This window comes from Coturnix japonica, chromosome 2 (assembly GCF_054131305.1).
Source record: "Coturnix japonica strain WE chromosome 2, WE-NBRP24, whole genome shotgun sequence".
Lineage (NCBI taxonomy): Eukaryota > Metazoa > Chordata > Aves > Galliformes > Phasianidae > Coturnix > Coturnix japonica.
In genome coordinates, this window is record NC_140664.1 from 80,519,283 (window position 1) to 80,533,849 (window position 14,567).

Sequence of the window (14,567 nt, forward strand, 5' to 3'; positions counted from 1 at the left end):
CACACAATATGTAGGTATTAATATATAAATATATATATAAAAAGGAATTTGGCATGCAAGCCTATTTCTGTATTTATACTGTATATATATATATGTATATATATATACACTGAAGTAACTGGGAGCAGGGATGTAAAGTAGAAAAATAGATATATTTTTTTTTTCACCGTTGCTCCAAGTTTCACAGAATATGAAAATATTTTCATCTCTGTGCAGGTTAGTAATTTTGAACTTTTTGAAGTGGAAGAGGTAACAGTCTGATTCCCAATTCATATGAAGCATTTAGAATTGCATACAAAGCGTAAATCTATCCCAGAAGAAATTCTTAAGCATTTCAAAAATACAGGTAATGGTGAGAAATAGGAATGACCTGTTCTGATTAGAACTACTGTGCCTAACTTACCTTGTACTTCAAATGGCTAAGTCTGGTTTATTTTCAGTGTGAAAAGGATACATCAAATCAACATATAGACTAAAAAAAACCTAAGCTTTTAAAAAAACTATGATTTTTTATTATTTTTATTTTTACTTTTTAAATAAGAATGTTTATTTAGACATTTAGTATATTTAGACAAGCATAGTAGAGAAAGATTTTATGATGATTGTTATTAGAATTATTAGTACTAATAAGTAAGCACCTTTCAACAGAATATCTTGAAGTATTTTATGTTTATGAGCAGCTATAGCGAAACCAGAAATGACATAACATCTAATTTTGTGAGGAGTAGATGGCAGCAGAGTTGGAACAGTCAATCGAAGTCACAGAAACAAATGTCAACAGTTAGAGAATTGAATAGCCACTGCAAAGGCAAAAAGTTAGCACATTCACATGACTTGTTTGTTTGAACAGAAAATCAAGGCAGAAATGATAGCGCATGTCAAGGTTGAAAAATATTTGAAAAAGGAGCATTTTTGATTCCTCATTCTGAATATTACCACATTATCAAGTTCTATCTTAAAATCTTTCTCCAAATGCTCAACATGTAGTGGTCAGTATTTTGTTTCAGAAAAGTCATAGTATAATTAGCAAGAACATCAATTTTACTTGATGTTCTATGTACTTATTCAAATTACTGAGAAAGTACTAAGACAAAAATGTAATTCAGCAAAGGATATGATATTTTCAGTTAGCACTGAAGACTATTTCCCCCCAATTTTTTTTCCCATAAAAATAATACAAAATTATACAGTCCAATAGTTTCAGATTTTTTTTTTCTGTGCTTTAAGCAGACACAAGGACTTTGACTACTCATGCTGATAAACTAATATAAACTCATCTTTTTTGCATATCCTGATGAGTTGTGATGGATTCCTTTTTCATTAATATTTGCTCCAAGTCTCTAAAAAGAGAAGAAGAAAAAAAAAAAAAAAAAAAAAAAAAAAAGAAACCAATAAAACCCACCCAACAAGTGACAAAAAAAAATCATTAGACCTCATTCTTATATAGCTCTTGCATTACCTACTGTTTCCATATTCATCTAGTTTCATCTTTTACAGCTTGCTGATTCAGTGATTAATTTAAACATACCCTTGCTGAAGTGGCACTGTTGATCTGCAGGGCTTTATACTTGGTTTCAGCCTAATGCTTTAGTTTCTTTATGTACTGTTCATCTTTTGTGCGGTTTTCATTAGAAGCCCCAGGCAGCTTTACCCTTGCTCTCCACTAAGCAACAGTCCTCATGCTTAATCAGGCAGGTAAAACCAGCCTGTGGGTTAGGTTAAACCTGAAAGCCTGTCTCTTATTAAATGGTATTGTACTTACCAGATTTTCTTGAGCCAGGAAAATAATGAAATTATTTTGGTAAATGTTCCAGCCGCCACCCTGACTTTGCCATTGTTACAATGATGACCTTCCAAAGACATTAATCTGAAATGAAATTTAAATGGACTGTACAAGTACATAATGCAAATTTCAATAAATATGAGATCAGTTACAAACAAGAAATAGCAAAAAAATTCTTTATTTCCAAACTACATACAATTTTTTTTTTCCTCAGCATACTTTTCCTTTAGCAATAGGTTCAGGTAAGAAGCTACATTATCACAATATATATTCAAGACTTGGTGCTTATAGTGCCCCCTCTTGATTTCAAACTTATGTTGATATATCCACCTTTGAGAATCTGAACCTTAGATTGTTCCAAGTCACTGTGTCTGGGAGCAGTGGTGAGCACAGGGAACAGCACTCAGACTGAAGAACACAAAAGGTGGATGATACCTCTGTGGCATACTTTCACTGAGTGCCCTTTGATTAGTATGAAAATTAACCATTCCAGTACAACTTGTAGAATAAACAGTATAATATCTTAAATTAATTTAACCTCTTCTTTCTGTGTTGTTTGGTTATCTTTGCCAAGAAATAAACATTAAAAATGGATGATTAAAATAAGAAAGGATCTTACCTACCTTCCACAACTGTTCATTTAATATTTAAATTCGGATTCAAATTTAAGGATTTTAAACAGTCACATTTAAACAGTCATATTCTAGAATTAATTTTGAGGCCTGAACTCCTAGAGAGATATATCCAGTGTCCTGACCACAAAATATTTAGCTTGACAAATGCAGAACACAAATTCTGGGGGAAAAAAAAGTATATACATATTTTTCACTGTGGTTTGAAACTTTTTGTTAGATAACTGATTGAGAATAAGTTTGGAACTCAAAATCATCACTCTTTCAGGTCTGAAGTGCATTCAAATAAGAAGAAATCTTATTAATGATAGTAAATAACTTCAAATATTTTGAATATTTTTGTAAAGAACAGATATTTGAACAGCTTAGAGAAAATTCACATTCTTGTGTTTGCTTCCTTTGAAGTAGTTGGCTTGCAGTCTGGTCCTGGTTTTTTGGTATTGCCAAAACGGAAGACTGTTTATGGATTTTAGAGCAAAAGAGTTTCTTTGATCACACAGACACATCTCAGTTTTATTCTATTTCTCTTGCATAATGCTGTATGTACACAAACTCCCCCTTCCCCTTTAAAGCCCCCCTTATGTACATATTTGTGATTAAATTTATTAAATAATTCCTGTTATTGTCAATTTCTTCAGATCATTGTGGATGATCCACAACTGGAAAGAGCAGAACTAAATCAGCCCAGTTCTTCTGCAATTAGGACAAAGGATAACTAGACAAGTTTAAGGACATTAGATTCATGGGACAAGATGAGAATGAAATAGGCATCTCTCAGTTGCATGCTCACATCCCTCTTCCCCTTGTTCCTCCAAATTAATCCATATAAAAAACTGAAACTGTTTCAAGGAGATTTTAGGAGATTTTATTTTGGCCTATCTCAATGCTTATCTTTTGGAATTTTAAACCTCTGAAATTGCAAGAAATCACACATGCTGAAAGATTTTACCCAGAAGCTTCTGGATGGAAAAAAAATAAATAAAATCTATGAAAAATATATGTACTGTCTTGTTGTGAAGTCCTTAAAATGATGATGGATTTACCAACTGCTCCAGGGACTGATTAAAGTGACAGTGTTTGATGTTGAGTTGCGATGTGATAATTTCTGATCTGTGGACCTAACTGATGACTACAGTCATTTACAGTAAACCTGTATCTCATGTTCTGGAACAGAAAAATTATAGTCTTTGGCAAACTGTAGCAAAAGTTTAATTTCTTTAATCAGGCTGAAAACCTGCATCTCAGCAGCTGATCTGAAGAATCAATAAAGTAGAATGGACAAGCAAATTCTATGTGCTCTGAAATCCAATTCTTTGTACAGAAGTAAGAATGCTACCACTTCTCCCGATTTGACTACAGAGTACCTTGTAGGACACAAGAGATATAGAAGGTGTACAAGGGAAGGAGACACTTGAGAAAGTAGCTGTATTCCAGTACTAAAACTACAAGGGGAACTTGTGGGTGAAGAAAATGAATTTTCCCTAATTGTTTTTGTATCAGCAGCACCAAAATACTTCTAAGAATTCTTCTCAGCACTTCTTAACTGAAAACTAGATTTACCTCTACCCATTAAACCAAAATCAGCACCTGCAGCTGTTGTCAGTAGTGTTTTTCACAGTATCGTTCCCCAGAGAATTTGTAACAATAGAGAGCTGAACACAAGAACCAGATGCTGAAAAGTAGAAGATAAGAAAAGTAAATGTCATGTGCCTTGTTTAATATACAGTGACTTAGGTTACCATTACACACAAAGTCAGGTTGTTTAATTAAGAAGTTTGTGCTGATGTCACAGATTCATGTCAGGTAAATACATTGCCATTTAGAACATACAGAAAACTTTTGATTAAACATACATGAATAGAAAATTAAGGCAATGCAGATTCTGCTACTCCAATCTACACTAAAGAACCACTGCAGTTATTAAGATGTCATTACAGTTTTTAATTAGTTAAAATGTTAATGAAGGAAGAACTCATGTTGGTTCTGTATCCCAGCTGCTGTAAATCTGAAATCATATAATGAGGGTACTGGTTAATGTCCTACTTGTCTCTAGCACTCAGCATATTTTATGTGAGATTTTGGGGTTGAATGGAGTGCTACAAAGTCTTATTTCAAGTTTACTTCTTGCATTTTTATGTGAATTTCATCTATTTTATTTTCAATACTCATCCATCCACCTTCTCAACTACTGTCTTCTTTCTCACCTGAATATGAATAACCTTTTTGACTTCTAGTAATACATCTAAATAAAATTCCGATGCAAATATGCACATGGTTTTTTGAAAGGAACGTATACTGGATCTTCCTCTTTCTTTCCTCAGCTCAGAAATTTTGGCTACAGATATTACTAGATATCCGATGAGCCTTAGAAACATTCTTTTCTGCCTCTTGTTAAAAAAGGCTTACTGCATTACTTTACACTTTGGACACATTTGAAAAAAATTCTCTGTTTCTTTCCATTATGCGTCTTCACATTTAAGAAGACGCAATAATATTTGAAAGAATCATGCTAAATCTGACCATTGCGAACACTTTGCAACTTGAACATGTATGCCATGTTCAGACTACTGAGGTTTCCCTATATATTTTACAGAATCAGTCTGGCTGTCAAACTATTAATATAATGCTGCATTATAGTAGTATTTAAAAAATAATAATAATAATAAAAAAAATCTGTCTTTTTGCCTTAAGCCATAAATGAAAACTAAACTCAAGGTAAAATACTCTCTAGGAAAGACAAAGTTGTGACTGGCATGTGGGAATAACTTTAACTATACTGAAAACCAAGAGGCTGAGTATACAGTGTTTTGGGGGGAAAAAGTTGTTTCCATCTGAGGCATAAATTGCACAGGAAATATGAAATGAACAGAAATGTTTGGACAACTGCATACGGTTCAACAAATCCTTAAACAGATATTTGGTAAAAAAAGAAATATATATAATATCAATATATAACTTTTGAAACAGCTTTCAGAATCATGGGGGGAAAAAAAACAAAAAAAAAAAAAAAAAGAGAGAGAGAGAAAGAGAGAGTTCTGTTGTAGCTTCCAAGTTTTCTCTGCTGACTTGTGATAGCCTCAAAACAAACAAACCAGCAGCATTACACTTCACATTTTCATTGCTGTGCCTGTAGCAGATAGAAGAGAGCAAATCAGCAAGGAGCCCTAATGTCTGCTTGAGGACAGTGGAGATAAGAAGTTTGCAGTAATAGCCCTTTTTCTATACCATGATACAGAGGCTCACTGTAAATCATCGAAAGTGTAAATCACAATGTAAACGTGGATCTACCCTCTTCTTGAGGCATCTTTGTCCTTCATTTCTTCTTATTCCTCTTAGAAGAAACATTTTTTTATTTCCTCTCCTACTTTTATTTCTTTCCATAACAATTCCTAAACTTGACCATTTATGAAATTCCTTTTCCTTCCAGTGTAGGTTTGTTTTCTACCGTGTGTAGTGATAGTAATTTTTGAGGAGTTATGGACTGTAATATACCTGAAACCAAGAAGTTATGTGTTATAACTGCATTTTGTTGATAAATATTGAGTGGTACATGAGGAGATCAAAGGTGCAATGTATTAATTTAGGGCAAATAAAATTATGCCACAGATCTCTGAGATCATCTTTCTACTCATTTTCTTATTGAAAATTACAGTAACATGGACCCATGTATATTTATGCCTAGATTTATTTGGAAAATATCATGATCTTGATTATCACATCAAACAAAAAATCATTTTGTAGAACTGGATAGAAAGGGTAATTTGAGATGCATATTTTTCACATGCAAATAAAGAAAGAAGATTGAGAGAGCATCTAAAAATATGCTCATATTCATATGACATACATTTTTACAGAAACAGCTAATTGTCACTGCCATAAGTATTATCGATGTTTTTGTCTCTGATAATCCTCAGGAGAATTTGTGTTGACAGTGCATTTAAACAGCAACACAGGAGACTACAGAAAAATAAATATGTGTGAAAGAATAATAAGTAATTAAGATAATTAAGATACCCAGCAGAACATCTTCTATGTTTTGTTCATTCATCAAATGTTAAGAGCAAATAAAACATTCAAGGGAATTAGAAATTATTAGATATGGAATAAGTGTTACTTTGCGACTGTTCTTAAGTGGTCTTGTCAATTAGAAAGTGGGCAGTAGGATATAAAAATCTGTTGCCTGGAAATCACATTCTATTTGAAAATATACTGTGCTTGAAAATTCTGTTTAAAATCTGGTATAAACATGAGATACAGGGAACCTTAAAGTATGCACCACAGTTTGATCTGCCTGATATCTTAGTTGGCAGTTTGGAATGACAGTTAAAATAAATTAACCTATTTTCCAAGGATCTAAAATCACTTTTTAATGTACAAAGATCAGTGTCCCCAATACTTGCTCATCATTATCTCTCTGCTAAAGGTTGTTGGTTCTGGATTACAAAAATAATTGTTCAGATGAGCAATCAAAATGAGTTTGGCAAGCTAACACTATTTATGTTCACAGTCTGGACTGTCGCTACATATCTTCATGTGTCTTCTTTTGATATAAGGGATCAGACTGCAGTAGATTAACAGACCTTTAGATCTAGAAAGAGTATTTCTAATAGCTGTACTTGGATTCTTATTATGAAAAAAAATGCTGTTTTTAAGGTCATTTTTATATTCTCTGAAAAGATTCTATAGGTTGCAGAGATGCCTGGGAGAAGCATTTAACAGGTATTCAGATATGAACCACATTATTACCTGTCTTAGTAAATAGTTTTTTATCTCAGTCCATGAGTTCTATACTGTTTCTAATTCTCTCCCTCATTCCATTTGGGAGAGTGAAAGGTTGTGTGGTGTTTAGCTGGTTGCTAGGTTAAACCACAGCATCAGCACAATTTCAAATTATATTAAAATAATATTCCAGGTATAATTTCTAATGAAAATAAAATGCATTTTTAATATTTATTGTTTATGACATAATTCCACACATACATTACATTTCTATTTAAATATAGAATTTCATTTTTTGTTCAAAATAATGCAAAAAAAACCAACAAAAAACAAACAAACAATACAAAGAAACTCATTTCACACCCTGCCATAATGTTTTTTTTTGTTTTTTTTTTTCCACTTCCTTTTTCAGAATTGTGCTATATTTTGTTTAAGAAATGATTGCTTATTTTGAAAAGCAGAAAACTTTCAGTGTCACTGGAGAAATTGCATTCCTGAGAATTCAAGACTGATGCTCTTGATAGTTAAGTCTCTTCACATGCAGTTTGTGAGGTAGACTGCTATGGAGATGATACCTGTAGGCCAGAGTCTAGTTTAATTTGTATAACAAGTCATATAAATTTATATCAATAACTGCGTTTGAATATGTATATATATATGTTTACTAATATTAACAAAGGATAAGGAATAAGCTTAATTGAGGCTACAATCTCATTAACACTATCCCCAGGCCTCATGTTACCTTTTCCATCTGATACTAATATTGGGTGATTTTCGTTCTACTGCTCCATGGGATCACTCTTTGAGTCTGCAACATCAGACCTTATTGGCATATTTTGAAGAGGTTCTACCTTAAGAAAATAAATGAAAGCTATATGCCACAAAGTGCGGAACATCTCAAGAATAATTGTGCAGTGTTTCCTAGTGTACAGAAATTGTGCTGCATGACACAAAACAAAATCATCTGACTGAAAGTAACACACTATATTTTGTACTTGATATACACAGAAATCCATATTGATTTTTTTTCTTTGTCCTAGAAATAAGAATAGGTTTCATAATCAAATGTTTTTAATGAGCTCTGTTAATTACATAAAACTCCACGTTCTGTACTAAGATGCAGTCTTTAAGTCTACTTTTTCTGTATTCTCCTTAGAGCTGGCAAATTGCCATTAAGGATTTTTTTGAGTGCTATGTGCATATTGTATTAAACTCTTTGAACATGTTGTATTTAATCCTTAAGAATTTTCATAGAGATTTATTACAGAGGTACACTGAATACAGCAAGTCCAGTACAGTAAAATTGTTCTGATAGTCATATCATCCATTTTTTGCTCCAGAAGAACAAGAGAATAATCAGCTTACATACGGCGAATAGTGTTATGTTACACTGTAAAATCAGTGGAAAAAAGTAAAATTGAAGGAATTTAACAAAATCCTCCACTATTACCCTTCATACATGTGTAGCAATGGAATGATGCAGTGGTTCAGCTGTGAAACAGGGAGATAAGCAGAGACTAAAGTAAAAAAATGAGAAAAACAAAAGATAAAAATAACTTTTCTGGATTTACTGACAATCTAGAATTTTATTCAGAGAGAGAAAAAAAAAAAAAAAAAAAAAAAAGCTGGATTCTTTTTAACCATATTTGAAAAACATTCAGGTTACTGAGCTACGGTCCAATGTGAATGTAAAGATATATCTGAGGAAAATGTACTGCAGGTGATGTTAAAAAGCAAGCATTTGCCCCTGTAAATGAAATTTTAGAATTCAAGAAAAGTATTGTATCAGAATTTCTAAAATCCGAGACAGCCCTAAGGGCTTGCTTTAGCTGTTGTTTTTAAGCACTTTTTCACAATGGTACTGTACAGCAAGTAATCAGTACTTGTAAGCTCACAAGTATACTGTTTTGAACTCTTATGGAGAAGTGTAGTAAGTGAAAAACTGTAAAATCCCACTTGATGCCTTGAAAATTTACCCCCCAGTGTTTTTGAGAATTATTTCACCCATGTGGAGAGGACTAGAAGGAAGGTAGTAATTAACTGAGGCAAGATCTTTCAAAAGAAATTTGTTAGAAACACAAGTTGCTTAAACCAAAACACTTATAGGTGATTTGGGGAAGATCAAGAGCTTTATTCCTTAAAATCTTTTTCTCGTTACAAGATACTAATGCAAGAGTGCATTTTCAACAGTCAATAAATGGGAAAACAAGATTTATTTTCCAAATAGAAACTTGCAAGTTTTACACTCCCTGTCATCTTTAAAATCTTCAATAAGAAGACTACTATCAGTTTCTTGATAGACTATTTAAAGAAGTATTATCTTTTGTTTCAGGGTGCTAATTCTGAACATTACTACATCATCTTCAGTGTTTCCTCGTGTCTTTATAAATTTGTTTAGAACTACTTTTTTTTTGTGTATGACTGAGTCTCAAATTTGTAATTTTTTCAACAGTGAAACAGAAGATAACCACTGCTGACCCCAATTACAGTCAAGATTGTACAGACTTATTCATATGTGCTGAATGATTTGGTCTGTAATAACAATACATATATTTATAGAATTCTTCTTTTCTACCTCCCTGAAGCTACACACTGACCAAGATAAAGGAGATGGAAATTTAAAATACATATTAACAGGAGATGGGGCTGGCAGTCTGTTCGTTATAGATGAAAATACAGGAGATATTCATGCTGCAAAGAAATTGGACAGAGAAGAAAAGTCCCTGTATGTGCTACGTGCCAAGGCTATAGACAGAAAGTCTGGAAGACAAGTGGAGCCAGAGTCTGAATTTATCATTAAAATCCACGATATCAATGACAATGAACCAAAATTCACCAAGGATCTGTACACCGCCAGTATTCCGGAGATGTCTGGAGTTGGTAGGTAAAAAACTATCCTTATGTACAATCCAAATATTTTTGGGTTGATTTGGAACTTGCAAATAATTTCTTATCTGAGATACTTAGGTTCTATGAACATCCGAGGAAAAAAAAATCCACTGTCAATAGGGAACATAAATTATTGCTTCATGTTTTTATTTATTTGTTTAATCTCCATCCACATTTAAATCATTTTTCCATATTATAAGCTACTTTTTTCTCTTTTAAGCCCACTGGACCTGCAAAGAATGTAAGATAAAAAACTGTCTTATCATTTACAACACAGTTTTGTAGTAGCTGAGAATGTCATTTCTATAAAATACATTTTCTTTATATTTACAAAGTTCAATCTACCAAACTATACTTTTAGCAAGTAAGTATTCAAATCAATTTATGTATCAAAATGCATAATATGTATTACATAATATGTAATATGTATGCAAAATATCTTGATAAAGTACTGACAGATTTGGTTTTTGATTGTTGCTTTTATTTCTTTGTTTTTGACATTATTGTGATTATTGTGATTATTATCACTATTATTACTATTTAGGATACCAAACATATGAACATCTTTCTCAAATAAATAAGTTCTTTGGCTAAATAAATATTTTTTCATAAGAAATAACTAGCTTAAAGCAATTCACAGCTGCATTGAGAGATGTGGAACACAATGAGTAGTTGAGTGAGAAATATAGCCTCAAAGTATAATAAATCTTCAAGTTTTGTAGAAATAATAGCATCATAGATAGTATTCACAATCATGCATTCATTAGAGTAAATCATGATTGTCTATGTATTTTAAATATTTATGGTAGAGACAATCACTCTGACGAGTAAGTGTAAAATACATGGGACTATGGGGAACACATAGGTAAATATCAAGAGTTACTTACTTATCACGAATTAGTGTAATGGTTTCCAAAATTGGCCCTAGATGATGCAATTTCTGTGACAGATAAGAAAAAAAAAGCACCTATGAATATTTGCAACCAATATGCATCTTTGCAAAAATAATTTCCTGAAGTTAACAATCATCACCAAATGTATCTGGCTTTCTATGATGGATGGCATTAGTGGATGAAGTGAACATCAGTGGCAACTGATGTCATCTACCTGGTCTTGTGCAAGCCTTTTTTGACATAGCCCTGCATCACATCCCTACCTCAAAATTGGAGATATATGAATTTGAAGTGTGGATTATTCGATGAAAAAGGAACTGGTTGGAAGGACATAGTCAGAGGGTTGTGGTCAGTGGAAGTATGTCCAGGCGGATGCCAGTAATGAGTGGTGTCCCCCAGCAGTCCATCCTTATTAGGACCAATACACTTAAACATCTTTATCAGTGACAGAGGATGGGGCTGAGTGTGTATCCTCAGCAAGTTTGCTGACGACACCAAGATGGGTAGTACAGTGACATAATAGAATGAAGGAATGTTATCCAGAATGACCTTGATAAACTTGAAAAACAGGCCCTTGTGAACAAAATGAGGTTCAACAAACCTAAGTACAAGGTTTCACACTTGAGTCAAGGTAATCCCAGGTGTGCATACAGACTGGAAGAACTGAGAGCAGCTCTGTGGAGAAAGATCTAGGGGTTCTGGTAGATGAAAACTGTAATATGAGCCAACAGTGTTTGCTTGCAGTTTGGAAGCCCAATGATATCCTGGGCTGCATCAAAAGAAGGGTGGCCAGCAGGGCATTGGAAGTGACTGTTCTCCTATTCTCTGCCCTTGTGGGGTTCCATCTGGAGCATGTATGTTCAAGTCCAGGCCCCCATCATAAGAAAGATATTGAGCTTTTGGAGAGGATCCAGAGGAGGACCGCAAGAATGATCAGAGGGCTGGAGCACCTCTCCTATGAAGAAAGTTTGAGGGAGCTGGGCTTGTTCAGTCTGGAGAAGAGAAGGCTGTGGGGAGACCTCATTATTGCTTTCCAGTACTTATAGAGAGATTGCAAACAGGAGAAAAATCAACTTTTTACACAGATAGATAGATAGTGATAGGACAAATGGAATGGTTTTAAACTGAAGGAGGGGAGATTTAGTTTAGATACCGGGAGAAGGTTTTTCACAGAGAGGGTAGTGAGGTACTGAAATAGGCCACCCAGAGAGGTTGTGGATGCCCATCCTTGGAGGGATGGATACCACCCTGGGCAATCTGATCTAGTAATTGATCTAGAGGTTGGCAGTCTTGCCTTCAGCAAAGGTTTGGAATTTGATGATCTTTGAGGTCTCTTCCAACCCAAAATATTTTATGATTCTATGATTCAGTGATGGTGTAACCTGACAATTTTATAATAATGAGAATGGAATTCCTACAGTACTACATATACTGTGAAGAGCCTTAAAATTGTTATTTTAAAGATGCATTCAAACAGAAAAATATTTTCCAATTCAGAATTTTCTTTTCTGATAACTTGTGAGGGAAAAGTGTTGTCAGTGTACATGTTACATTTAACTTGAAATATTTTTTTAAGTAAGGTACTATACTGGAATATGTAAGGTAAAAAACATTATGTCCATGATAAATCTAAATGCTTAGTCCAGTCTCCTAAGAATCAGTGGAAAAGCATAAAAATAATAGAGAAATATAGGACCTAGTGCCTTGGAACTGCCTGTGAGACTTTAAGACTATGAAATGTCTATAAGCGATAAGGAAGAAGATAATATTTAATTATGTACTTTAAATAAATTGTCAATAAAAAAATAAAAAACTGCAGTAAAGTGTTTTACTGTGAAGACAGCACTACAGAAAAAGCTTTTAAGTGGTAAAATGAAAGTTTTCTAGCTTTCAGTGTAGAGGCAAAAAAGGAATATAAGTTGCTTTTTGCTCTTCTTTGATATTGTTTGTATTTGGAACCATAATCTTACTCCAGAACGTCAATTTTTAGCATTTGAATTTGAGTGAGTAAAAGTACATTTTTCACTTATAAAAGCAGCAGAGAAGGCGGCCCCAAGCCCAGATCAGTGAATTCAAGGAGCAGAAATTTTGTATTTCTGCAGTTAGTCATAAAAATGTTAATTAAGCAGTATAAAGTACATTAAGGTAGGTGAGAAATACAAAAAGGTATTCTTCCTTGGAGTCTCTTTGCCTCATTCCTCCAGATGAGGAAGCAGATGCCATGACTGGAGTAAATGACCTGGGAGGAAAAAGGTGCAAAAAATTCCCTACAGGGAATGCAATTTGGGAGTGAACAAATGGTTCTCAAATAAACTTTCCCATAAAACACACAACAGAAAACATACAATACAGAATGAAAATGATGTAGTTCTTGAACTAACTGGATAAAAGAAAGACAGATTAGTATAAGCCAGCAAAATGCACTAAATGGTGCATAAAATAAAATGCAGGGGAAAGAAAGAAAAGGAGAAAGTAGCAAAAGTTGGACTCAAAGTAATGTAGGTTAGCAATGGGCTGTGTAATTATCTCTTGGATTGAAAGTTCCACATTTGGTAGGATATCTTTAAAAAAAAAATGTCTAATGTCATAGAGTTATGTAAAATAAATGGTGATAGAAGAGCAACGTGTCCAGAGGAATTTTAGAGTGAATACTGTTTGGTAGGGTTGCTGTTGTTAGGAAAATTAGTATATCTCAAAAGGAAGATCAGAAAACAGTGAAAAAAGAATAGAAAAGGAAAAGACTGAGATTACAAAAGTGCATTCAAGAAGATTAGAAGGCTTTAGAACATATTTGTCCAACCTGTGGCTTGTGGGCCCTGGACAGCTAGTGATGCGGCCTCACAAATTTTAACATTTTGATGTGACTTTTAGCAATATATTCCTTTTTTATGAATCTATTGTGCATAATTTGAATGGGGGCTTATTAGGCAACAGTGGAATGCTATAGAGGTTTGGGAGCAGAACAGTGCTAAATCTGCTTCTCGCACCCTCCTCACACACTCAGTTGAACTGAAACTCATGTATTACGTGTCACTACTCTTGTGCCACTGAGTGAGTAAAACAGTGATTACTGATAACATTTCAGCCCACCTGCGTGTGTGTGCCTCTGAAGATAGGTGGGTTTTGTTATTAAGCAGACACATTTGCTTTCTTATTTAAATTGGCTTGTGTTATTTCACAAAATAATTTAATATATTCATTAGTTTCACAAAAACATGATACCACTAACTTTAAGTTTTTGTTATTATTTTTATATATATTTTAATACAATTATTTAAAAATAAAGGAATTTTTATTAATTATATAGATTTAATATATATTTGATATGTGGCCTAAGACAGTTCCTCTTCACTCAGTGAACTCCAGACAAGCTGAAAAGTTGGACACCCATGCTTTTGAAGAAAGAATTAAGTGCCTCTTTAAGACTCTATAACAAATGAAGACAATAAGAATTGCAAAAGAAAATCAAGAATCCCTAGCAGAGAACGTAGAATGAAGAAGTCACTGTAGAACTGTATTACATGCTATAAATACTCAGGATTATTGCTGCTATTTTTTCTAACTATGTATAGACAGATCATTGTATGCCTTATCATTTTTCTGACTGGAAAGAACTACCTAAATGCACTATACCTCTTAAGAAACAAATGC

At 33.5% G+C, this 14,567-nt stretch overlaps 1 protein-coding gene across 6 annotated transcripts in view; it reads left to right on the plus strand.

The window, feature by feature from the left end:
- CDH9 (cadherin 9) overlaps positions 1-14,567 on the plus strand; it is a 94,183-nt gene that overhangs the window by 39,643 nt on the left and 39,973 nt on the right. For 4 of the 6 annotated variants that reach the window (XM_085537809.1, XM_085537810.1, XM_015854463.3 and 1 more), the window contains exon 3: positions 9,720-10,014. The exons of 1 other annotated variant lie outside the window; for it this stretch is intronic. In XM_085537809.1, the coding sequence (XP_085393935.1) occupies positions 9,720-10,014 (295 nt within the window). Of the gene's footprint in view, positions 1-9,586; positions 10,015-14,567 lie in introns of all 6 variants that reach the window. One more of the 6 variants, XM_085537812.1, reaches the window with a different exon arrangement.